General features: G+C 38.8%; 1 protein-coding gene across 1 annotated transcript; it reads left to right on the plus strand.

Annotated features, from left to right (window-relative positions):
• The first annotated feature begins 9,386 nt into the window (after positions 1-9,386).
• LOC135718414 (uncharacterized) lies at positions 9,387-22,598 on the plus strand. The gene is made up of 5 exons (XM_065240734.1): positions 9,387-9,913; positions 15,058-15,153; positions 20,108-20,167; positions 20,287-20,358; positions 22,216-22,598. Exons 1-5 carry the CDS (start codon positions 9,415-9,417, stop codon positions 22,449-22,451), a joined length of 963 nt encoding a protein of 320 aa, XP_065096806.1. The 5' UTR covers positions 9,387-9,414; the 3' UTR covers positions 22,452-22,598.
• Positions 22,599-27,879: the final 5,281 nt, after the last annotated feature.

The raw sequence follows: 27,879 nt of genomic DNA on the forward strand, positions 1-27,879 counted from the left end.
CTTTAAGAGACTTTTCATTGTTTTCCACTTTATAATAAATTTGTGTTTTACCTGCAATTGAGTCTCTCTCTTGTTCCTGACATTGGAAGGCTACTTAATGATGATACAAAGCCAAATTCCAAGATGAAGAAAATTGTGCTGGATGGTGTACCTCATCTTTGTTTATTCGCTATTACTGACATAAATGAAGGTCAAGAAATTACTTACGACTACGGAGGAGATGACTTGCCATGGCGTTCTAAACGCAGTATAAAGAAGGTAGGGTATAATGTATTTTTATTGAAAAAAATAATGTTTTTTTAACTATATGTAGTGTTAAATGCAGAAGTGTCAAACTGCTGCTGACAAACTCAATAACTAGTGAAAAATATAATCTAAAATGATTTGATACAATATACTGTATTGTACTCTTTGGGGAAAATTGTTAACTTCTGCTTGTGTAATAAACTGTGGTTGTGTAGCACAGACTTGTATTGTTATAAGTTTGTTCTGTGTTTTGTTTCTGTTTCTCAGAGTCTTCATCAGCCCTTAACTTTCAGTACAGATCAGAGTCAGCTTGTGTCTACTCGCGTACCTTCTACAGAGGTTTGTCAATATATTTGTCTCTTGAATCTTGTCTGCCTGTCTCTCTTCCTGTCCGCCAGTCTCTCTTCCTGTATGTCTGTCTGTCTCTCTTTCTGTCTGTCTGTCTGTTTGTCTGTCTGTCTCTCTTCCTGCCTGTCTGTCTGTAATTTATTGATCTCTAGCAATAATCTATTAAACATTACATTATTCTGTGTTTTGTTTCTGTTTCTCAGAGTCTTCATCAGCCCTTAACTTTCACTACAGATCAGAGTCAGCTTGTGTCTACTCACGTACCTTCTACAGAGGTTTGTCAATATATTTGTCTCCTGAATCTTGTCTGCCTGTCTCTCTTCCTGTCTCTCTGTCTCTCTTCCTGTCTGTCTCTCATCCTGTCTGACTGTCTTTCTTCCTGTTTCTCTTCCTGTCCGCCAGTCTCTCTTCCTGTCTGTCTCTCTTCCTGTATGTCTGTCTGTCTGTCTGTCTCTCTTCCTGCCTGTCTGTCTGTAATTTATTGAACTCTAGCAATAATCTATTAAACATTACATTGGTATAAGTTTGTTCTGTGTTTTGTTTCTGTTTCTCAGAGTCTTCTTCAGCCCTTAACTTTCACTACAGATCAGAGTCAGCTTGTGTCTACTCACGTACCTTCTACAGAGGTTTGTCAATATATTTGTCTCTTGAATTTTGTCTGTCTGTCTCTTTTCCTGTCTCTCTTCCTCTCTGTCTCTCATCCTGTCTGACTGTCTTTCTTCCTGTTTCTCTTCCTGTCCGCCAGTCTCTCTTCCTGTATGTCTGCCTGTCTCTCTTCCTGTCTGTCTGTCTGTCTGTCTGTCTGTCTGTCTCTCTTCCTGCCTGTCTGTCGGTAATTTATTGATCTCTAGCAATAATCTATTAAACATTACATTATTCTGTGTTTTGTTTCTGTTTCTCAGAGTCTTCTTCAGCCCTTAACTTTGACTACAGATCAGAGTCAGCTTGTGTCTACTCACGTACCTTCTACAGAGGTTTGTCAATATATTTGTCTCTTGAATCTTGTCTGTCTGTCTCTCTTCCTGTCTGTCTGTAATTTATTGAACTCTAGCAATAATCTATTAAACATTACATTGTTATAAGTTTGTTCTGTGTTTTGTTTCTGTTTCTCAGAGTCTTCTTCAGCCCTTAACTTTCACTACAGATCAGAGTCAGCTTGTGTCTACTCGCGTACCTTCTACAGAGGTTTGTCAATATATTTGTCTCCTGAATCTTGTCTGTCTGTTCTCTTCCTGTCTGCCTGTCTTTCTATCTGTCTCTTTTCCTGCCTGTCTGTCTGTTTGTCTGTATGTAATTTACTGATCTCTAGCAATAATCTATTAAACATTACATTATTCTGTGTTTTGTTTCTGTTTCTCAGAGTCTTCATCAGCCCTTAACTTTGACTACAGATCAGAGTCAGCTTGTGTCTACTCGCGTACCTTCTACAGAGGTTTGTCAATATATTTGTCTCTTGAATCTTGTCTGTCTGTCTGTCTGTCTGTCTGTCTCTCTTCCTGCCTGTCTGTCGGTAATTTATTGATCTCTAGCAATAATCTATTAAACATTACATTATTCTGTGTTTTGTTTCTGTTTCTCAGAGTCTTCATCAGCCCTTAACTTTGACTACAGATCAGAGTCAGCTTGTGTCTACTCTCGTACCTTCTACAGAGGTTTGTCAATATATTTGTCGCCTGAATCTTGTCTGTCTGTTTCTCTTCCTGTCTGCCTGTCTTTCTATCTGTCTCTCTTCCTGCCTGTCTGTCTGTTTGTCTGTATGTAATTTACTGATCTCTAGCAATAATCTATTAAACATTACATTATTTTGTGTTTTGTTTCTGTTTCTCAGAGTCTTCATCAGCCCTTAACTTTGACTTCAGATCAGAGTCAGCTTGTGTCTACTCACGTACCTTCTACAGAGGTTTGTCAATATATTTGTCTCTTGAATCTTGTCTGTCTGTCTCTCTTCCTGTCTGTCTGTAATTTATTGAACTCTAGCAATAATCTATTAAACATTACATTGGTATAAGTTTGTTCTGTGTTTTGTTTCTGTTTCTCAGAGTCTTCTTCAGCCCTTAACTTTCACTACAGATCAGAGTCAGCTTGTGTCTACTCGCGTACCTTCTACAGAGGTTTGTCAATATATTTGTCTCCTGAATCTTGTCTGTCTGTCTCTCTTCCTGTCTGTCTGTCTCTCTTCCTGTATGTCTGTAATTAATTGCACTCTAGCAATAATCTATTAAACTTAAACATTACATTGTTATAAGTTTGTTCTGTGTTTTGTTTCTGTTTCTCAGAGTCTTCTTCAGCCCTTAACTTTCACTACAGATCAGAGTCAGCTTGTGTCTACTCGCGTACCTTCTACAGAGGTTTGTCAATATATTTGTCTCCTGAATCTTGTGTGCCTGTCTCTCTTTCTTTCTGTCTGCCTGTCTTTCTGCCTGTCTTTCTTTCTGTCTGTCTGTCCATCTGTCTCTCTTCCTGTTTGTCTGCCTGTCTGTCTCTCTTCCTGTCTGTTAGGGGTGTGACGGTCATTATATAACCGTGAGACCGACGGTTATAGTTGAACACCGTCATTAGAACTCTATAACCGCCAAAACCGTGTTATTAAAATATTTTTTAAAACATTTTTTATCATAAAGTATTTTTAAATACTAATTAAAAACAACTGTTATCAGTCTGTGTTACACGCGCCCCTCACGTTCTCACGCAGTGAAAAATACAGAGCGGAGCAGACACTGACAACGCGCTGACATACAGGACAGACCAGGTTACTTTTCGGTTACTTTTGAGATTTAACATATTAAACAAAGACTCACCTTTCAAATCATCTCTTCCTTCTAGTTAATTTATAGCATCAAATAAACATGAATGACCATGAGAACGAATGTTGTTTTAACCGCGGAAAGGTGTCAGTACACTCCGCTTTTCAAGTTCAAATCCTCCCATGCTAATCTACTAACTCTCTTGAACGCACATTCACTGCTAGTTGTCTTGCTGTTAATTTTAAAGAAACGTAGAGCAAGTAGCTAATCAGTGTCTAGTTTATTCAAACGCCGGGTGAGCACTGTGCAGCGCGTCTACGGAGAGCGTTTGCTGCGCGTGGCCATTGTGCTTTTACACCGGCTGCGTTTAATAACAATCTCAAGTTCACATTACTTTCTTTTACCTGCATTTATGAGCAAAACCTCTTCAATATGCTTTTAATCCACGTTGTTTTCGTGCTGTTCTGGTCCGTGTAATGACAGATATAGACACAAATACAGACATAAAAAGCCCAATGCACAAATCTCTTTCTCTGAAGATTATTAAGATGATAGATAGAGGATTAATTTATGCTGGGCAGAGAGTGACAGCGCAGTCTTCTGGCAACAGTGTGTTTTTTTAAATATTTCATTGCTTTCTGTTAAATTGTTCAAAGTTATTACTGTTTAAAACACACTTGGCATCACATTCATGATGTTATGGTAAAATGACACTTTCCCCTCAATCCACGAGCATTTAAACGAGCAAAACGCCCCCCACCGACGGTTATGTGACGAACCGTCACATTTGACTCACGTCATAACCGTCATCACCAATTCTGAAACCGGCACACCCCTACTGTCTGTCTGCCTGTCTCTCTTTCTGTCTGCCTGTCTCTCTTTCTGTCTGCCTGTCTCTCTTTCTGTCTGCCTGTCTTTCTTTCTGTGTCTCGTTCTGTCTGTCTGTCACTCTGCCTGCCTGTCTGTCTTTCTGTCCATCTGTCTCTCTTCCTGTTTGTCTGCCTGTCTGTCTGTCTGTCTGTCTCTTTCTTTCTTTTCTGTCTGCCTGTCTTTCTTCCTGTCTGTCTCTCTTCCTGTTTGTCTGTCTGTCTGTAATTTATTGAACTCTAGCAATAATCTATTAAACATTACATTGTTATAAGTTTGTTCTGTGTTTTGTTTCTGTTTCTCAGGGTCTTCTTCAGCCCTTAACTTTCACTACAGATCAGAGTCAGCTTGTGTCTACTCACGTACCTTCTACAGAGGTTTGTCAATATATTTGTCTCCTGAATCTTGTCTGCCTGTCTCTCTTCCTGTCTGTCGGCCTGTCTTTCTTCCTGTCTGCCTGTATTTATTCCTGTCTGTCTGCCTGCCTGTATTTCTTCTTGTCTCTTTTCCTGCCTGTCTCTTTTCCTGTCTCTCAGTTGGTGTTTTTGCCTATGATTCTGGCTATGGTATGTCTTTCAGTCATCAGTATATTGTTCTGTTTAATGAAGGTTTCATTCATCTGCAGGAAATAATACCTGATTCCCAGAAGCAAGTCAAGAAGCCAGCAAGTGCCTGTCAGGGTAAGATGGTTTATCACAATATATTACATGGCACTCTGGAATATTGTTGAAGCGTTCAATATTACTTATAAATGAAGATTTTAAGGTGCCTAATTACAGAATATTATTTACAATTAAATAAAACAAATTGTATGTTCATGGTATGTTTTATCTGTCTTTGCTTTAAATCAATCAATATTTTATATACAAAAGTTAACTCACTGCCAGCTAATGAACTCAAAATACTGGTATTGGAACTTCTACCTACACTCAACCTATGCACAACTGATTTATCTAAACATTCACAGATTTCTGAAATGTAATATTACATTTGCATAATGAACACAAATTAAATGATTAATTTCCGAAATTGTTTTGTTTAGGTTGTAAGACACATCAGCTTGTCAAAGAGGAGATGTCATCTTTAGAAAAATGCTCAGTTTGTTATGGACCATTTTCCCCGCTGAAGTGGTGGGGGCTGAAATGTCAAGGTTAGTATTAAAATTCACATGGGACTTTTTTTTCATATTGAAAGGTGTAATGGTAACAAATACATAAATGGCAAATGAACAACATATTACATATGTTTAGAAATGATAAAACCATGTTTGGCTTTCTGGCTTAAAGGTACGATTTGTGATGACATACTATTTCCACATTAAGGGGAGCACAGGGCAAGTAATGGGAATATTTTCTAGCATTAGGGCTCATAATCATGGTCCGGTTACTATGCAACTTAAAAGGCATGTTATTAAGTAGGCATGAGAAAGCCAACTTAATGGAATTCGACTTGGGCCCCGTTTACACTAGTGGATTTTAGTTTTAAAACCGTTACGCTTATTGTTTACACTACTCTGTCGTTTTCCAACTTTAAAAATTGAGACTTTTGAAAATGCTGCAGTTGTGTTTCAGTGTAAACGGAGGAAAAATGATGGCTGCCCACATTCTCATGCGCATTGTTGAACCCATAGATATGTGTTGGTGGATTCCTCATTCAGTCGTTCCAAGCATGCAGATGAGTCCGCAATTTAATAGGGAATCTACATATCTATGGTTGTACAGTAGGTTGCCAACCAAAACGCCTACTACTGCGGCATGTACCGCCGCTGCAGGGCCACGTAGTTAAGTTTAATTCAGTTGCGTGTTAAAGTCGTTCACGAAACTACCGCCAGGTGGCGCAAGGTTTTCAAACTGACTACAATTTTGTTTTGTTAAATAGAGATAAAATAACCAAATAAAACAACAATAACATTATGATATAACTCATTAAAAAAATTATTAGAAAAATAATTGAAATAACATTTTAGAAATTTTATTTCAAAACTGTGAAATAAAATGTTGTGCGTGATACCATCATCCTTAAAAAAAAAAAACCTAATTGTTACACAAGTTTTAGTGTAGGCCAATCACAAACATTTTTTGCTCTTGAGCTGTTTTCATTCATCATTTTACCTACTGCGCAAATTAAATGCTAATATCCTGTTCTTCACCAGTTGGAGAAAAAACATTAATCTGTAGGCAATAGGCAATTTTTAAATGTTTTTAACATGATAATATATAAAAACTAATACACATAAAATTCATTGAGAGACAGCATCAATTGTCCATCCATCTATCCATCCAGTTCATTTGCATGGACAGCTTCCTGTGGAAATGTTTATTGTAATATCCAAATATGTGTTATTTTAGGTTTACTAATAAGTGCTTTGTTTTATTTATGAATTTTCCAATTAAACATTCTATTTTCTTAAACAGTGTGCACTACTACATGGCATGTGTACTGCTACCATAAAAAAGAAGAAATACAAAACAGTTGGGTAAGTACTCTATTTTTGTGACATTTCAAAGCATTTGACACTCTCAAATACAGAGAAGTGAGACAAACAGACCACCATTTATAACATTACCTTTTAGTTTAGTTGAATTTAATGTTAAATTAATAACTAAATAATATATTTTAGCATCAAAGTAACATGGTAAAGTCTAATAGGCAACCCTGATAAACGCTGAACTTTAAAATCATCTGAATAGTTCATCCAAATATGAAAATTATTTTATAGTTTACTCAACTTCATGTCATACATGCCAAATGAATAACTTCCTTTCTTTAGCTGAACGCAAACAATTTTATATTAAAATGCTGCCATTAAAAGGTTTCTATAGATATCACGGCATATCAGTATTGCGAATAATTTTGGCCACAATAACCGAGGTGTGGAAAAGCTAATATCGTAACAGCCCTATTGTTTACTGTGCCACCCCGAAGCAGTGCCTCTCAGGAAGGCCACCACCAAGGCCATCGCCCAGGGTCTCTTCCTGCTCTCCTCAGGGTAAAGCAGTTGAGGACCACTGTCTACAATCCCAAGACCAACGGCCTGGTCGAACGTTTTAACAGTGTGCTGTTTGTGTAAAGACTAGTTTCACTCACCATCTGCCTCAGTTTTGTCCCATAACAATTACGAAATATGTATATTTTTCTAACATTTTGATAATTTAGTAGACACTTCAAGCTTTCTTAATACATATCTCTTGTGAGTTTGTTCATTTTAGTGACTGGTTTCAGGGAGGTATTTGGTGAGACAGTGACAGACTAAGCGTACCCTATTCATTCATTTATTTATTTATTTATTTATTACAAATGCACAAAGTGCTGCTGTTACGAGTTTACACAAAAGTACACCTTTACAGTTTGAATAATGTATTAGTTGTATTTAAATGACCAAAATTATCTGAATATTTAAAGGAATAATTTCCTATATTTTAAAGGAATAAGTCCTCTGAAGCAAATCGATGCAGCTTACATCATATGAATTATGTGGAGTCTTATGGTGGAGATTATGGTGTAATTTTCATTTTTGGATGAACTATTTGTGTGAAGATGCTTGTGACTTAATATCTGCACAGCACACAAAAGTGATGTGTCTGACTTGTATAACTGCGCGCACTACCCAATATCATTGTCCATTGCAATGTTTCACTGTAGACATTGCCTGATGCCAGTTTAGTACACATCGCCAAACCCTATCCAAAATGCTTGTTTATCAAGCCATTATGGATTATCAGTGATATAAATTGCTAACTCAGGAGTTTCCAACGGAAAATGTTGTACATTGCAATGCTTCAATATGGTGTCATTGTAATGTTTTATGTGTGTGTTATGTATGCCTTACTTTTTGTTTTGTTATCTTTGAATTAGAATGAAACTGAAACAAGTGAAGAGGACTTATCAGATAATGATCCAGAATATGTTCCAGCTTCAGAAACCGATTCGGAAGATGATGAACTACCAAGCAGATTGGAAAAATCTACAGTTCTGACAGAGAAAGAATCATCAATGATGGATAAAAGTCACATGAGTGGAATAACTGCAAAGGAAACATCTGCAAACATAACAGACTCAACATCTATTGCAAAGAAGGGATTGAATTTTTGCTTTGTTTGCAAAAAAGCTCATTTTAAAATCGCTAGACATTTTAAAGTTCATGTTAAGGAAAATGCAGAGATCGCCAAAGCTTTAAGTTTCCCTGCACGCTCAAAAAGTAGAAAGGAGTGGCTAGAGAAACTTAGAAACAAAGGGAACTTCATACATAACTGTGAGGTGCTGAAAGATGGAGCTGGTTCGCTTAAAGTCAAAAGAAGAGCCCAGGGTGGCTTTAAAAAATATGAATATTGTCTCCATTGTAGGGGCATGTTTTTGAGAGCAGAGCTATGGAGACACATGAGAAGGTGCCCTTCAAGACCAACAGACCATGACCACCAAGGCAGGAAGAGAATACTTGGCTTAGCATCAGTAGTCAAATCAGCATGTTCAAGCGCTGTTGAAGAAGGGGTGCTTAAGATGTTAAGCCGCATGCACAATGATGAAATTGCTGCACTTGTTCGCAATGACTTTTGCCTTTTAAGATTTGCAGAGTCCCTTTACAGTAAACATGGACATGATCCCTCAAAACACGACTATATTCGGCAAAAAATCCGCCAGCTGGGCCGATTTCTCCAGACAATGCGCAAGAGTTCTCCAGTCCTAACTTTAGAGGATGCGGTTAAACCATCAAATTTCCTGAATGTGATTGAGGCTGTGAAAGAAACTGCAGGGTTTGATAAGAACAATAACACCTATAAGACTCCAAGTCTGGCATTAAAAATCGGCCACTCCCTGGTGAAAGTAAATGACATAATTCACTGCCATGCCCTCATGGCTGAAGATGAAAACCTAGTGAAGTCCTCAGATGGTTTCCAAAAGCTTTATCGGGCCAAGTGGCCTGAATACATTTCGTACGGTGCTTTAAACACTATAAGTGAATTAAAATACAACAAGCCGACGAAACTTCCACTCACCAAAGACATCATGAGGCTTAACAAGCATCTTGATAAAAAGGCAAAGTCAGCAACTGCAGCACTGGAGAAGGCAGCAACACCGCAGAATTATTCCAATGTTGCAAGAACAACGCTGACCAAGATTGTGCTTTTCAATAGGAGACGAGTAGGCGAAGTTTTTAAAAATGAAGCTTAAAAATTTCCTGGACCGAGATTGTTCAATTACACAAAATGAAATGAATTTATCGGAGTATGAACAGAAATTGTGCAAGTACTTTGAGCGGGTCGAGCTCAAGGGAAAAAAGGGAAGAAAAGTGGCAGTGTTGCTGACTCCTGAAATGACGAAGTCCTTAAATCTGATGATTATGAAGAGAGAGCAGTGTGGTGTGCCCAATAAGAATGAGTATTTATTCGCCGTTCCTCACTGCCTCACATGCTACAGGGGACATCAATGTCTTAGGAAGTTTGCAGATGAATGTGGTGCCCAAAAACCAGATTTTTTACGATCTACTCCGCTGAGGAAAGAAATGGCAACTACTTCTCAGATATTAGATTTAAAGAACAATGAAATGGATCAGCTGGCGGACTTTTTGGGTCACGACATAACCGTGCACAGACATTTTTACCGTCTTTCTGATGCCACCATACAGAGTGGAAAAATTTCCAAGCTGCTTCTTGCCCTTGAGAGAGGAAAGCTGCATGAGCTAAGAGGAAAAACGCTTGATGAAATTGGAGGTAAGTTCATATAAGTTTGAAAAGATTTTACAGTAAGTTAATACACAATTGCATATACTTGGAATATACTTACCTATTGCCTCTTTCCCTTTGGAATATAGTTACCTGGTACCCGTTTGCCTATGGATTATACTTACCCATTGCCCCTTTCCCTTTGGAATATACTTGCCTGTGCATGTACTTACCTGTTACACATTTCCCTTTGGAACATACTTGCCTGTTACCCGCTTCCCTTTGTAATATACTCTGACCAAAATTATAAACGCAACACTTTTGTTTTTGCCCCCATTTTTCATGAGCTGGATTCAAAGATCTAAGACTTTTTCTATGTACACAAAAGGCCTATTTGTCTCATATTGCTCACAAATCTGTCTAAATCTGTGTAAGTGAGCACTTCTCCTTTGCTGAGATAATCCATCCACCTCACAGGTGTGGCATATCAAGATGCTGATAAGTCAGCATGATTATTGCACAGGTGTGCCTTAGGCTGGCCACAGTAAAAGGCCACTCCACTCTCCACATTTTTCAGTTCAGCGCATGAAAAATGAGGGCAAAAACAAAATGTTGAGTTTGTGATTTAGTTTAGTGTTCTTACCTGGTAACCTTTTCCTTTTGGAACATCCTTACCTATTGCAAGTTTCCCTTTCCCGTTTCCCTTTGGAAAATACTTGCTGTTACAAACCACAGAAAAAAAGATCCAAGTGCAGCAAGATTTAATGAAAAGTTCTAAATAAAAATCCACAGAACACAGGGTTTGACAGAGTAAAGAGCCAGGGCGGGGCCGGAAGTGCAAGAGGCCAAGGGTTCCCAAACTGGCTTCCTCCTCCTCTGAGGACATTGAGTCGTCATGGGGCATCTCTGGGAACACTATATTGGATTCAGACAGACATGACTTTACCAGACTGCGTTAACCAACATAGTCTAAGTCCCTCCATCTCCCTCTGGGGCAAAGGATCATCCAGGCCAAGATTTAAAAATTCCTTTAGCGCTGCTTCCTCACAACCCAGCCCCAGTGCTGCAGTCCTAACACTTTGGGCAAAGTCTGTTATCCCCTTTCCCTGCTGGCATGGAGCTCACAACTGTTACAGTCGGGCCGCCCTGCCCTTCACAGTCGTTGGGGAGAACTCTGGAGATCCATCGTTCCAGGGAGGAAAAAACAAAAAACGGACAGCTGGATGTAAAAATGCTGTAGTCTTCTGTCATGAAATTCAGAACAAAAGATCAAAGTGCAGCAAGATTTAATGAAGTTCAAAACAAAAATCCACAGAACACAGCCAGAGCCACAGTCAGCAACAGGACACCAGATAACATGAACACTACAGCAACAATCTACAAACAAACAGGTTTACGTAAAGGGAAACACTAATGAATAGATAACAAACAGCTGGTGGTGATCAAACAATTAGGGTGCACAGTAGTATGGGAGACGCAGTCCAGAACACACAAAACCACAAAAAGGTGCGCTCAATGACACTTACCTGTTTTCCTTTGGAAAAAACTTAACTGGTACCCCTTTATCTTTGGAATATATTTACCTGTTACCTGTTTCCCTTAGAAATATATTTACCTGTTATCAGAGATGTATAGTAACGAAGTAGAACTACTTCACTACTGTACTTAAGTACTAAAAGACAGTATCTGTACTCTACTGAAGTATTATTTTTTTCTCCTACTTCCACTTTTACTTCAGTACATTTTTTCTTTGAGTTTAATACTTTTACTCCAATACATTTTTTATGTGCTGCATAGTTACTCGTTACTCTCAAATGTTACGAATCGTGGTCACATGGTGGTCTGAACCAATTGGAGATATTAAAGGGCGACCCCTCCCAACCTCTCACTCACAAATATGAGCCAGGGTTGTTGACAAATGTGAAGCGAAGAGAGAACCAAAGTGCGCGAGAAAGACAGAGAGAGAGAGAATGCGCAAGAAAGGGCGAGTGTGCGCGAAAGAAGGAAACCTAAATTCAATGAAACACCTTGTACCTTTACCTATTACCATTTTATCGACTAATATTTCATTAATTCTGAATTCTCTATCGCCATATCAGTTAAATTAATCTGAATTATCTGAACATTCATGTCCTTGTACTCCTGCTACAGCCAAAGGAATTGTAAGTGTCCTTTAGCTTAAACATTTGAAATAATATAAACAATATTATATTCAAACTTTTGACTGTTTTCTTTAATAACTACATTACACAATACTTGTACTTTTACTTTCAGTACTTGAGTAGTATATTTTAAAATAAACTACTTGCAATACTTAAGTACAAAGCATGTTTAATACTTTAGTACTTCCACTTAAGTGCTGTGCTTAAAGAGCACTTCAACTTCTACTCAAGTCACTTTTTTGATAGAGCACTTGTACTTTTACTCAAGTCTGGGTCGCTAGTACTTTATACATCTCTGCCTGTTATCCATTTCCCTTTGGAACATGCTTACATGTAGGGCTGTTCCGAATACCATTTTTTGAGCTTCGAAGCTCTAGTAGAAATAAAATCGAATATTCGAAGCTTCGGAAGGAGGGGCTGAACATATTTTTCTCTTTAATAAAGGCAGGAATCTCTGTGTGTGTGTGTGTGTGTGTGTGTGTGTGTGTGTGTGTGTGTGTGTGTGTGTGTGTGTATGTGTGTGTCTGTCTGTCTACAGTTTTATTATATGGCGGATGTGTTGCTGCGGACCCAAGGGAGTGTAGTGCCTTTTTTTCGTGCAATATGGACATGTGACACGTTTAGAATTAATAAACTTTAAAAATACTACAGAACAGCGCAAGCGAGAACAACATTAGTGAAACAAAACACAAGAGCAATACTTTTAATAAGGAAGCCTAACATTTTTCTAACAAACAAACATTCCCGTATCAGAAATTAGCAGCACAGTAATTACTGATAACGTAAAGGGTAGGCTATTTAAATAAAACAACGAAAATAAATGAACGAAGTTCAACAAACTGTAATAAAACGGTAGCATACTTTCAAAATCAAGTTTATTTACTAACACTTACACCATCCAATATGCTTTTTTCATCAGCAGAACAATAAAGAAGATATTTTGCAGAAACCCCAGAGCTCCGTCATGCAAGTCAACCGATCCGCACACTTTAAGAGCTAAAGCATATATATCCAATACAAAAGTAATCCCCCATAACTCTGTGTGACATATTGAAGTCTTGTGAAGCAAATCAATCAGTTTTTGCATGAAACTGAACGTTATTTACAACACTATTAGCGTGAATGCCAAAGCAGGAAGCGCGCTTTCCGTTTGAGGCGATCTCTTCCACTGGTGGCGTTTGGTGGTTGTTGGCTATGGATGTTGGTCTCTCTGCGCCACCTACAGAGCGGGAGCGTGAAGCGCACTTCCTGCTTGGCAAAAGCTCTGCATTAACGCTGAAAAAAATTTATAAATATAATCGAATCTCAAAACTGAAAATCGAATGTCAACCCACGGAACGAATATTCGAATATTCGAATTTTCTGGTCCAGCCCTACTTACATGTGCATGTACTTACCTGTTACCCATTTCCTTTGGAACATACTTAACTGGTACCCTTTTCTCTTTGGAATATACTTACCTGTTACCTGTTTCAATTTGGAATTACTTAACTGGTACCCCTTTACCTTTGGAATATATTTACCCGTTTCCTTAGAAATAGATTTACCTGTTATCCATTTCCCTTTGGAATATACTTACCTGGTACTCTCTTCTTTTAAGAATATACTTACCTGGTACCTGTTTTCCCATTGGAATATACCTGTGCATGTACTTAACTCTTTCCCCGCCATTGACGAGATATCTCGTCAATTAAGAGAAAACGCTTCCCCGCCAATGACGAGATTTCCGTCTTTCCGCAATACCGCTATTATCCACCAGGTGGCGCCCTTCCGCAACTTTTTAAAACTATTGCCCGGAAGTATTGCCCTATGGCAAGCTGCTGCATGTCCGTGTCTGTTTTAAAGATCGCTCTGAATCAGATCTCTATGAAAAGTCCGTCACAAAAATGGAATTATCTCTGCTTTTTGCTCAAAATATGGTGTTTTTGCAAAAACCTACCCATATTCAAAAGCTGATTGCAAAAGAACCACTAAAGGTAGGATGAAACGTTTTTTTTTTGTTTGAAAGCAGAGGGTCTGTTCTTTCATTTGGTATATTGTATGTTTATATATTTAAAGAAGAACATTTTCTGGAAGGCATTAAACTTTGGTGAAAATCATGAAAAACGCTGGCGCTGGCTGGCAACTTTTTTTAAAAAACGCTGGCGGTGAAAGAGTTAACTGTTGCCAATTTTCCTTTGGAATATACTTACCTGGGCATGTACTTAACATTTTCTCTTTTGTTAATCTGTTTTAAAAACCACCACACATTAAAATCTGTAGACATAGAAAAATGAAGATGAAAAGTTTACCCCTAATGTGTCAAAAAATGTTTCAGGCCCTGATATACTTACCTGTGTATAGACCGTTTTCCTTTGGATTATACTTACCTCCCACTGCTTTACTGTTTAGCATTGTGTTTTACCTGCACATGTTGTTAAACCATTCAGACTTTTACCCTTGTCTGATGTTGCTGTGTATTGTTACAGCACAATCATTGACCGGACAATGAAGGAGGAAAAATCTCAACGGAAAATTTTGTTTATGCTTAATTTCCTCATCCATACATCCCTAATGAGTACAACTTAACCCCCTGGGGTTGGCAAACACAAATATGCATTTTGAAGCCTCTTCTCCTGATGACCCCAATAAGAACTTAAATTACACATTCAGTTTTGATCCTATAGACAATAGCAATACAGCAATCGAATCTGTGAAGGGTCTACTTTTATTTGTACACACAATACCAACACAATTTTGTGCATTTAGAAAATGAAGAAAACAAACAAGAGGCGCTGTCTGCCTTGTTTATTTATATTTTGTTTATATTTTGAACCTCTATTTTGCACATCAAAAACAGTGAGGGGGAGGAAATACAAAATGAAAGGAAATGCCAAGTACATTATTTGCAACTACCCCACTGAATGATAAAGCCTAGTTTTACCCAATATCACATTGTAAGCATAAGAACCCGGCCACAATGAAGTATACGAAAGTTGGAATTTTGTTTTGACTGAAGATTGAATTGGTACTTTCCCATTGATTGTTCAGATTTCACAGATGATGATGATGATGATGAGGACGACGATGAGAGTGAGAGTGATGAAGATACAACCCTGGACACAGAAACTGCAGATGAAATTAATGGTATGTATTTTAAATGCAAACAAAAACGTTTTAGCATACTAGAGTAAAGATTTCCTTATTTCTTTTCCTTACTAACATGGTCTGCAATAGGTGAGGGTTTTTTTTTATTATTTTTAAAACTATTTTTTAGTCGGGTATGGGAGCACCTCTCTTCCCCTATATCAACAACCTGTGCACACACCCATGGTTAGATGTGTTTTTTATTTTTATTTTATTTGTGGTTAAAAAAAATCAGTGTCCTGCTATAGTTTCACGCATTGTAAGCCCACATCCATTTCATTGGGACCACGTGGCACAATCAACTTTTAAAATCTTTTGCTTATTTCCACAGTTGAAAATAAGCAGTGCATCAATGTAACGAGGCTGTATTAATCTCACATGCTTACAGTCATGGTGATGATGATCTTTTGTTGCTACATCCTATAATATTTTATGTACCACCAAATTCTCTTCAATTAAGGATCTTCCAGTCTGTGTGTGCTGCCTCTCTGCTATGAAGAAGTACAGTATTAAAGATTTGCAGATGATGCATGTATTATCACAACAGTAAATGCTGATTTTAACATTAATAGGGTAGAAATGAAAAGGCTAAATAAGATGTTCCCTTTCATTTACTTCAAGGTTTTGTAGAGTGTACGACACTAGGGGTCACTTTTGGCAGCCCAAACACCTCTGAGATCTTTGAGAAAAGGCCAATCAAACTGGGGTGTAAATAGCTTAGCTTAGCATCTGCTCACTCGTTCTATTCTTCTGAGCCGAATGCAGCGTCTCTTCATGAGAAGCAGTTTTTCACTCACCTCTTTGAACCTCGTTGTTGGATTTAAGGCATGTTTGGCTCCTCATATTCAGGTGAGAGAGGGTGCACTCTCTGTGCAGCTAGTGCATGTTGGTGAGCACAGTCTCCCACATACACCACTGATGCAGAGAGCAGCCCTCGTAGACAAGTCATGGATTGGGTTGCAGGATATTTCACTTCCTACCACAATGCCTGCCAGTCTGCCCAGCCACAACCCCACCAGAGGAACTTTGATTGTAGGTCCTCTGGCACCATTGGCTGGGTATCTGGTAGGGGTGGCACGGTTCATGAAAAAAATCTGAACCATTCGGTTCGGAGCGTGTGTGCGCCGCACGGTTCGACGGTTCATGGCATGCGCAATAGCCTCGTGCCCTGTATGTGACCTTAGATAGCGTGTTTCCCTTTCGTGCGAAAGAAGAGGTGACTGGTGTGGAGAGTGATTGCTACAGGTTATTTTACGTGTAGAAATGGCAAGTGGGAGAGAAAAGGAAGTCTGCCCGGAGTTGGAGGATGCGCCGGAGTTGGAGGATGCGCCAGCGTCGTATAAGTTTGGTGTGTGGAAACATTTTTTTAATTCATGTTATCTATGATGACAGTGGAAATAAAAGAATAGATAGAACTGCAGTCTACGGGTTGAATGTGTTCGAACAGCCACAGGAGACCGCATTCTCTCCGTCCATTTATCTAATCTGAGGTACTGAACGTCTTTTCTGACTTCTGCTGCGAAAACACGGTGAACGTGCCCTGTTTTTAGCCTTTCATTGATAAAACTAAAGCGTAGGATTTCCGCGTAGTTTCATTTTGCTAGCGTGTGAAAGTTGCACGATCTTATTTCATAAATTGCCCCTCAAAGTATTCAGGACAGAAGTGGACAAAAGAGACAGATTTAAATATTACAGGTGTAAACATTATGTTTCTCTCTCATCCATATATACTCTCTGCAGTATTTAAGCAGCCTCTCAGTGATAAATCTTTAAGCTACACTGAAGTTGACAGTTTGATAAATGCAAGTTATCTTTGTGTGCTAAAAAGGCACATAAGTTCATGTAGATGGATATACACATTCTCCTTTTTTGCCAAATAAATGAAAAGCATGTTGAAATCATCAATGTCTTCCCTCTTGCTGTATCAAAATCTCACCTGGCTTTCCTCAGAGATGGCTCAGAGATGGTCCAAATAATGTGCTTAAAGGGGGGGTTCAATGGTATTTCAAGAATTCTGACTTATTAACACAGTTATAGAGTTGTTTCCTCATGCTAAACGTAGGCAAGGTGTCAAAACAGCAGTTGGGCGTGTTACAAAGTATTTCTGTGCCAAATGCACTTCGCCAGGGTTCGTACAAGTTTCGGAAAGTTTTTTTCGATTACAGGTCCAACTGACGTTTCAGGGGTTTTCTATACGTATCACTTCTTTATATGGGCACTTCCCCCGGAAAACCCTGCCCACCCGTCAATCAGGGGGACACGTTTGAGCTTGCAAACATCTTATCACGCATCTCAGCTTTGTTTAATTTCAAAACTCAGAAATGGCACAAAAGATGAAGTGTGTTTTTGGATGTAAGGAGAAGAAATCCAGCCTTATAAAAACAATGGATATAATTTATTATCCGGGGTAGCAACAGAGTTTTGCGTGTGTGTTTGATGCGGTGGATTTTACCAACCGGGTCATGACGAGTTGCACACGGCAAGTAAGACTTCTGTGTTATGTTGAAAATAGTCGCGTACATATTATATAAATGACACGAACATGTAGTGAATCATAAGTTTAAACAGTGTTGTATAGTGTTGCATGACTCGTACTCGCTCCTCCCGCGGTATAACTCCTCCTTCTTCATTTTTTCGTACGTTATCGGAAAGATTCTGTAAAGCTAATCTTTCTTTTATAAATCTGATTAAACTAAAGACTCTTCGGAGATATAAAGGATGTCATACCACTCTAGGTACTCCAGATTAACATCAGAAATGCAGAAACAGCGTGTGTTACGTGAGCTTTAAAGTCAAATTCAGTTTGTGCATGATTACATGATATAACTTTTTGAATATTGTATCCTAAATTATGGATAATTACTACATTAATAAGAGAATACATTTCTGGAGTGTTAAAAATTAAAAGAAAAAATAACAACAAGAACCGTACAGAACCGAGAACCGTGGCCATTAAACGTGATACGAACCGAACCGAGGGTTTTGTGAACCGTGCCACCCCTAGTATCTGGATGCTTGGTCAAGCCCTCTCCAGTTCCTCCTGATGGCTCCTCAGAACCATTTAGCTCAGCTATGTGATTCAGTTCTCCAGGCAACCGCCCAAGTTCAGGGGCATTCTCTTTACCTCGGTGGGAGGCAAGAATGCTGCTGTTCTCCGGGCGGAGGTTGCGACTCTTCTGAGGAAGGGAGCAGTTGAGTCTGTCCCCCAAGCCAAAATGAAGAAGGGCTTCTTCACCCCATACTTCATTGTACCCAAGAAGATGGCAGACAAATCTTAACCAATCTTGGAGTTGAGGATTCTAAACCGGCCCCTTCACAAGATTTTATTCAAAATGCTAAGCCTGAAACACATACTGACGTGTCAGAGCACAAGATTCGTTTGTTGCTTCAGACCTGAAGGACGTGTATTTCCATGTCTTAAAGGAGCATTTCACCCATAGAAACATTAATCTTTATTGAAAGTGCGTCATATTTGTAGTCGAAATGTAACATCCATTTAGAATTTGGTGCCTATTTGACCGAGAAAATGGGTGTTTGTGGTCTCACCCCTTCAACAAAGATATTGCACTTCCTTCTTTCAATGATGCAAAATGATGCTTTTTACATCATTGAAAGAAGGAAGTGCAACACTGAAATCTGTATTTCTTCTGTCTCAGCAGCAACTGAGAAAATGATGCACGACCATTCAAAAACATGACTGGGGTTATAACTATACAAATATTAATGCAAATGGGTGAAGTCTCTCCGGTGCAGAGCATCTCTTTTCTTGGTGTAGATCTGGACTCTGTTACAATGACTATATTTCAAATATTTTCAGAGGCTCCTGGAGCATATGGCATCCTCAGCCGTGGTCACGTGGTTGAGACTTAGACATATGAGATTTTAGCACTGGCTTCGTACCCAGGTCCTCTCATGACAGGTTTTGCTCAGAGAAGATGCAAAGGCTCTTGTCACACATATGGAACAATTCCTTAGAGATCACGGCAAACAGTCTTAATTAAAGGTTTTTTATGAAGTTTTATTTTCATGACAGCTTTTTCAATTTTGGGTTTCATTTTTAAATCTAAGTGAGAATTTAAAGGGTGCTAAAGGAGGCTAAAGAAGATTCAGTTTTCTATGCTTCATCCCCTGATGGTCCAGCTGATTTGGAGTCACTTCCGCCAGGCACGGGTGAACCTGTTTGCCTCGTTGGAAATGACCCACTGTCAGCTTTGGTACTCCCTGACTGAGGCTCCCCTCGGCACAGATGCCCTAGCAAATATGCTTTTTCCCCAGTGAGACTCATCGCACAGACACTGTGCAAAGTCAGGGAGGACAAAGAACAGCTTTTGCATGTGGTCCCTTTTTGGCCCAAAAGATCCTGGTTCTCAGAATTCACACACCTGGTGTTAGCTCCTCCCTGGCGGATTACCTTGAGGAATGATCTTTTTTCTCAACGGAAAGGCACGATCTGGCATCCGTGCCCGGATCTCTGAATCCTCCATGTTGGTTCCTGAACCAGGAGGATTTAAGAGGGCTTTTACCAGCAGTGAAAATCATCACTCAGGCCCAATCACGCAAGTTAATTATTGGTAAGTATAGAGAAAAGACAATGGTAACGGAGAGTGCAGCCTAAACGTTTTGGACGTTGGAAGGTCACGAAGAAGAAGGGGCCATTTGGTTGTGCCATGCTGCACCCCAAAATGGAATGAGTGAGCAGATGCTAAGCTAGGCTATTTATACTCTGATATCGGGATGTGGCTAGCCATGCAAATTCTGCACACCCCAATTTCATTGGCCTTTTCTCAAAGATCTCAAAGGTGTTTGGGCTCCCAAGACCAACCCTAGTGTCGTTACCTAGAGAATTTCACTACAACTCTGCAGAAAATTAAATTGTAGCAGCACTAATCATCAGTGGGGTGCACTGAATTTAATAAAATGCATCACCTACACTTTTATGTTACATGATTGTCAGAGGAACACATGGACACATCTGCCAGAGAGGAGACTCACACAAATATATGTGGACAAAATGGTATGTAGATTGTTTTTTTTTTTTGCTAATAGAATATATAAAAAAAAGTTTTACCAGGTTTCTATTTCTCTGTACAATGTCAATAAATTGCATCTGTTCTGTTTTTACATATTTTTCAGGCAGTAACTCACACGTGCACACCGAACAACCTACATGCAGTTCAGCTGACAGACCAATTCCTGGATGCATTGGTATGGTCAAGCTGGAATTTAATTTGTATTTAATATAAAATATTTTACTAGGGGTGTAATGATCTGCGTATCGTACGTTTCATGGTCACATAAATAAAAAGACATTTATGATGTTAAAACAGTGACATCTGCTGATGCACACACGTTCGTCATGGGCAGTGTTGGGAATATTACTTTAAAGGAATTAGTTATAGTTACTAATTACTTCCCACAAATAGTAACTAAGTTAGTAGCTGGGTTACATTATTATAAAAGTAAATAATTACCAGGGAAAATAATAATTGCGTTACTTAAAAAAATGTAATATTTCAAATAACTTGGATGCCCCAAATATTAACTATGTTAAATTACTAAAATGGACACTAAAGAGAAACCACGATGTGAGGTGCTTCATTAGATCAGAATTACCTGCCACAGACGTGGAGAGACTTTTTGTTCCTGGGCATAACTTGCCTTTCACCTCAACAATGGAAAAGTATGCTTATTATACTTCGTGTTTGCAACCGCTACCTTTGAACTCGTTGTACTTGCCATTGCCCTGTTGCCGTTGTGTGAGATTTGGAGGGATTGCTGCGCGAGGACTGGGCTGCCTGTCAGTGCTTTGAGATGGGGCACAGCAGCAGCACCCGCTCCTCGTCGAGAAGACCGACCGGAGAACGACGTGTGTTTTCATGTCAGGCTACAAAAGTCTCCAACCACGCCAGAAAAGATAGCTAGATATGTCCTATGGCTTTTTTGAAATAAAGTCGCTAAAGTGATAGAAAGTTGCTAAATTTAGCGACAAAGTGACCAAGTTGCTCAGACTTTTTTTTCGGACTGTGCTTGTGTGTGAACTCTGCCTCTGGTTGGCTAACGATGGAAATTAAGCCAATCATCATCAGCTATGTGGTTGTCCCACCCCCTCTAACACACACACCAATCATCATCAATTATGAATACTTATAACGCTGTTATTCCCATTACTGATCACGGGAACATCCCAGCTGATGATAATGAGGAAATGACATCGCTCCCTTTGACAAGTCCATTCCCAACGACTAAATAATGACACACACCTGCTCAACTCACTCAAGTCTCCTCTAACAAGGGGATAGGGATGATCACTTTGAGAAGCGCTCCCTGATTCTGAAGACGATCTGAGCAAGATGAAACCGACATAAGACTGAATAATATCCTGAGCGAAGATAAAAACGAGGAAGAATGTATTGGGCTGGTGTCAGATGAGTTGGACCGTAAGATATCAGAGGCTATATCGTTAGTAACATTTGAAAGGGATGAAGACAGAGAAATTGAGAAAATCTGTAACTTTGACTGTAAACTACACGAGGAGAAAAGAGAACTCTCTACATGGGAAACAGTCCTGTAGCCAGAAGCTTTCTCCAGACATTGTGTACAACATACGGCTGAATTCTTTAGCTGCAGAAAAAGAGTGGCAGGACATGCAAATTATTGGACATTTAGAGGCAAACAGACGCAGAGTGCAAACTGTGCAAAGTGTGCCTGGACAACTTATTTCATTTATTTCATTCCCCAGAACCGACTTGTGTCCCTACTTTCCGTGAATGGTCACAGTTACCATGAATCGTATGACACACGATACCTGAATCGTTACACCCCTATATTTCACAAAATTGAATCTCAATTTCTAGTGCTAATATGGATCAAATTGAATGACTTCATTAAATAATTAAAAGACAAAGCAGAAAGAACGAAAGCTGCAGATTGGCTTTTTGATAGAAACATGGCATTTTGTTATTCAATTTGGGATACTCTCTATTCAAAGGTGTCCTGCAAGGCACAATACAAAAACTAGTTAGTGATTTTAACAAACATTTGTTTTGTCTTGTTTGTTCTTAGTTGGTGGTAAACAGAAGCCAGACAAAGGTGCAAGGCGACCGTGGTCGAATGCAGAGGTCAATGCCGTATTAAAGCATTTCAAACCACACATTGCCAAAGGTCATCTGGCGTCTTTAAGAGAGTGTGAGCTGTGCAAGAAGTGCGAGCCAGTTCTACAAAATAGAACATTACACAACATCAGAGATTTTGTCCGTAACCGAGGGGTAACCCTGAAGCGCAAAATGACTAACACTTAACTTTTTTTTCAAGATCTTTAACTTTATTCATTTATATGCTGATATAAAGTTTAAATGAAAAGCTTATAGTTCAGAGAGGGAATGTTGTCATATTGAGAGGATCTGTTTTAAAGGAACATGCCCAGATTTTAGGAATTTAGCTTATTCACCGTATCCCCGTTAGATAAGTCCATACATACCTTTCTCATCTCCGTGCGTGCTGTAACTCTGTCTGATGCAGCAAGACAGAGTTACAGGTAACGGGGGCTCCGTCAGACAGAGATACAGCATGCACAGAGATAAGAAAGTTATGTATGGACTTATCTAACTCTGGGGGATACGGTGAATAAGCTAAATTCCCAAAATCTGGGCGTTTTCCTTTTAAAAAGTTTTTTAAAGTTTTTTATCATTCTTAAAAGTTATGTACTTTCTATTAAATTTCAATTTTTAAATGTTAATTCTATTAAAATGATCAAAAATTGTATTAAACATGATGGACTGAACTAACTGGTACCTCACAACATCACAGAAATAAATCAAACATGATGTCATGTTCTTTTACCTGTGATTTTATTTTTCTTGCATAATCTCTTAGTCCAGACAGATTTAAGTCTAAGGGGCTGTCCACACGGAGACGTGTATCACTGTATTCGTACACATTTTTTATCGTATTGCCGTTTCATCCACACGGATCCGGCTTTTTGGGAGACTGAAACCGCTATTTTTTTAAACCGGGGCCTAAAGTGGATAAATCTGAAATCGACACCCTTGCGGTTTCGTGTGTACAGCCAATCCATATATTTTGTGAAGCAAAAACGTCATCACATCACGTGTCGGAAGCGTCACACGTAACAGCAACAGCAATAACTGCTGACTACGTGATTGTGTTCGTGCTACAGAAGCTACTAAGCCTACTAGCTTTATTACAGCAAAATCTATTGCTTCTATTCAATTGTGGTGACCAACAAGCGATAATGGACAACACCATACGTTGGTTATGTGCATGCTCAAAGTCTTCTTCTCCGTGTATAGTGTATATATGTGGCAGAATTACAGCGCCCCATACTGGTCCGGCATATATACTACACCGCTTTCAGTCGGTTTCAGTGGTTTCGTGTTTACGGATTATTTTTTTAGAGCAACGAAAAAAACATTTTGGCTAGGGAATGCACCGGCTTCGTGTGGACATAGCCTTAATGCATTGAGTTTTAGGTTTGTGTGTGTGTGTGTGTGTGTGTAAGGGGCGTTTGTTTAGGTAAAGGCATGTGATTGGCCAAGGACAAAAAAGAAGGAAGGAAGTGATAAATGATAAAATAAGAACAAATTAAGAAATTATAAGCATATAAAATAGAAAAAAACAAAGTTACAAATAAAGTAAGGTCTAACATTAGTATTTAGGTACAGAAATCGATTCAAATATTTTTTTTTGGCCCACCACCACCCCCCCCCCCCTCTTCGGAGGACAACTTTTTTGTAATAAAGTAAATAATTTTTTAAATACAGACAATAGATATACTTATATACAGTGCACATAAGGGGAGGGGGATTAAAGCACTACGTACAGAGTGTAACACATTACGTAAGACAAAATAACAGACAGATTACAAAGGGACAAGACAGTTGACACACGAACGTATTATTGCTGGTTGAGTAGAATGATCTTGAGGTTCACATTCGTTAGTCACAGTTAGGGTATTTTAGGGGAAATGGGTTTTAAAAAGGGTTTGAAAACATGTTATGCATGACTATAAATAGTGTGTGCCTATGAAAGAAAAGAAATAAACTTACATAACAGAAGAGGGAAGAGGGAGATGTGTGACTGGTAATGTACACTGCTTGTTTCCTGTCTGCCATTATTGGACAAACTGATTAATCCAGCTGTGCCTGACCTCAGTAGTCACAAACAAACGGATTAATCCAGGTGTGCTTGACCTCAGTAGTCACAACAACAATAATCAGACACACCTGGATTAATCAGTTTGGCAATAATGGTAGACAGGAAACAAGGAGCTGGCTGAAGTTCAGGAAGTAGTGCAGCTGGGCATCAAGCCTATTGAAATGTGTTCTGAAATTACATTTATCCAATGATTGATGTTGCAAGATTTCTTTGGGTTCCTGAATTTTTGGAGGATATGGATTTCAGAAAGTCGCCGATTAGACAGAGTGTTGGAGATAATGGGATTCTGTGACTCAGGACGGTGGATAGTGTCTCAGTGACTGTAACCCAAAATGATTGAACTGGTTGGCATTGCCACATGGCGTGTAAATATTCATCTATGCTACCTAAAGTGCATTGTGAACAAATATTGGTGTTGTGTAGGCCCATTTTGAACATTTTACTTTGGGTGATGAAAAAAAGAGGTTTATTTTGAATCATGAATTCTGGGTTGTGCCAGAGTGGGGTAAACGTGTTTAATTCTAGTGATGATTTTGCGATTTGATTTGTTTTCCACCAGACTGTCAGAGTTGACTGGATAGTAATGCATTGGTAGAGGTTGGATTTCTTAATTGATTGTGAGAGGAAGGGGAGGTCTGAAATATGGATATTTATGCATTGGTTTTGTTCCATTTCTAGCCATGGGTAAATATACTTGTTTATATTGATCCATTTAACTAAGTACTGTAATTGATTTGCCAGGAAGTAATGATGGAAGTTTGGAGCCTCAAGCCCCCCATGTGATTTTTTTATTTTGTAGTGTTGAGAGTGAAATTCTGGGTTTTTTATTTTTCCAATAAAATTGTGTTGTTAAAGAATTAAGAGTTTTGAACCATTTATCTGTAGGAGTGATGGGGATCATAGAAAAAAGGTAGTTAATTTGAGGTAGGGTTTTCAATTTTTAGAGCGGCTATTCTTCCGATTAATGTTAGTGGGTGTTTAGACCAGCGTTTATATTCGTCTTCAATTTTCTTGAGGAGGGGAGTGTAGTTGAGAGTGAAAAGCTCTGACAGCCTGGGGGAAATCTGAATCCCTAGGTACTTGATGTTGCCAGTGTGAAGGTGGAGGGAGGGGTCCTGAGCTCTAGAATCCCATGCATCATCTGATAGTGGTAGTAAAATGGACTTGTTCCAGTTGATAGTGTAATGTGAGACCAGGGAGAATCTACTGATAATATTGAACGTTTCTTGAAGTGACACTCGTGGGTTCTGTTAATATAGTAAAAGATCATCTGCATATAAACTGATTTTGTGTTGTACATTGTCTACCTGAATTCCTTTGATTATGGTGTTTTGTCATATTGCTTTTTATATCAGTAAGTCTCAAAAATCTATCAGTAAATATGTTAATGGATTTTAACTATACTTAGTGTGAAATAAATGTATTTTAAATATATTAAATATAATAATGTTTACTAAGGTATGAATTGTGACATAAGAGAAAATAGTTTAAAGATTACAGATTATTTACCTTTTTTGTGCTCGTACTGTATATTTCAGATCTGTGGGAATCATTTTGCACTATTCAGTGATAGGTTCATTTACTTAATAACAACATGAACTCAAAAGGAGCCAGGAGCCTGTGATCACAAATTAGGGCTGGGCGCTAAATCGATTAAATCGATTAACTCGTATGTGTAGTTTAACATCGATTTGTTTGAATTAAATCGGTTTCCTCTTTAACATCGGCCAAAACTCCCCTCTGGGCTCCCGTAGTTCCGAGTGGGCTCAGCCCTCCCCCGCGCGTTTGCCATAGAGATACACAAACAACATGGCAGCCAGCATGGAAGAATGCGTTCCCATGAAAGGCACAGTGTCCTCTGTAATTTGGAATTGGTTCGGTTTTGCGGCGTCAGACACAAAACAAACAACACCCCGCTGCAAAGTGTGTTAGAAGTCTGTTGCTAGCAGAGGTACGAACAATTTACTGCAGCACCTTAAACAGAGGCATGCTGTCGAGTGGGAGAGATGTTGTGCCCTGCGAAAGACTGCAGCAGCACAAGCAAACACGCAAAAAAAACAGCCTTCTTTCTAGAAGCATTACCAAACTGCATCCAGTAACGTTAGTGATGCGGGTTGTCTCTTAACCCGCGGGGCGGGTAACGTTGCCACTTTATTGCAGAGCGGGTCATTAAAAACAAAATAAAAAAACATCATGTATGTTGTGTGCAATACCCCATTGTCTTTATTAAATACTTGGGAATGTTTATTTTCATATTTTATTAGGTTCTTTGATAAGTTTAAATTACGTAGGCTACGTGGCAACGTAACTTGATATCACTGTTGGCCTTTACCTAATGAAAGCGCCAAGTAGCTCCTGCTGCCAATCACAAAAATAAAATAAACAGAGAAATAAAAGTGAAGATGAAAGACGAGGTGCAAGAGATATTAAGGTCTGAATTTGTCGGTAGATTATACAAACTTTGCTTTGTAAATGTTAAAAATGGTTATCATTATAATATGACAATGTTGGTTTCTATGGTTCATAACTGAAGCGTATTGTTGCCAGTTTACAGGGCGATGTAATCTAATGGCTGTTTCCAAGCACTTTTAGGCTGAAATAAAGCCTGTTTTTGTTTACATTACACATGCTTAGTACATCTTTTTTAATGGTCATATGGCGGGTTGGAAAAATAGATACAGTGGTGCAGGGCAGGCCAAATTTCATAAAAGTGGGACCTGCGGGTTGAATAAAATCCTGACCCACGCATCACCAGTACCTAGTATCCAGGATGATAAGAAGGGGTCAGTTGGAAAATGATCACAGATGCAGTCGCAATGTACATTACTAAAGATATGGTCCTCATATATACTATGGAAAAAAGTTAAAACTAGTTTTGAACAATTTCTTTGCAATTTGCAGAATGATTTTTCAGTAGGGGGAAAAATCGATTTAAATCGTAAATCGGATTTTTTTTGTGAAAAAATCTGGGATTTTTATTTTGGGCCACATCGCCCAGCCCTATCACAAATAGTACCATTTCCATGATATGAAGTGTACAAAATATTTATTTAAAATATATTACATGTCCTAATTTATGTGAGGCCTAGTCCTTGATTAATCTAATTCCTGGCCAGGAAACCATACAAACCAACTTGTTAATGAAACACTAATATTTCTGCAACTGTCTGTATCTCCTAATGCAAAACCAGACATTTTCTCTCTTGGTTTGTACTTTCTCTGCAGTATATGTGCACACGTCAGTACATACTTGCAATCACAAACAGGTAGCGGCAAAGTAGAGCAATGACATGTTGTCCAGAAGTGAATTGATTGCAGATATATAATTGCTCCTTCTCCCATTTTGTACATATATGTATATACGATAATGACTTTGTAGTTTGTGTTCCCATATACAATTAACTCAATCTGTGTGTTCCCATATACAATTAACTCGATCTATGTGTTGTATGTGTAGAGACCTCATAAACACTACTGTCCTCATAAACCATCAATTAACTCGATCTGTGTGTTGTATGTGTAGAGACCTCATAAACACTACTGTCCTCATAA

The sequence above is a fragment of the Paramisgurnus dabryanus genome, chromosome 10 (genome assembly GCF_030506205.2).
Source record: "Paramisgurnus dabryanus chromosome 10, PD_genome_1.1, whole genome shotgun sequence".
Classification (NCBI taxonomy): domain Eukaryota; kingdom Metazoa; phylum Chordata; class Actinopteri; order Cypriniformes; family Cobitidae; genus Paramisgurnus; species Paramisgurnus dabryanus.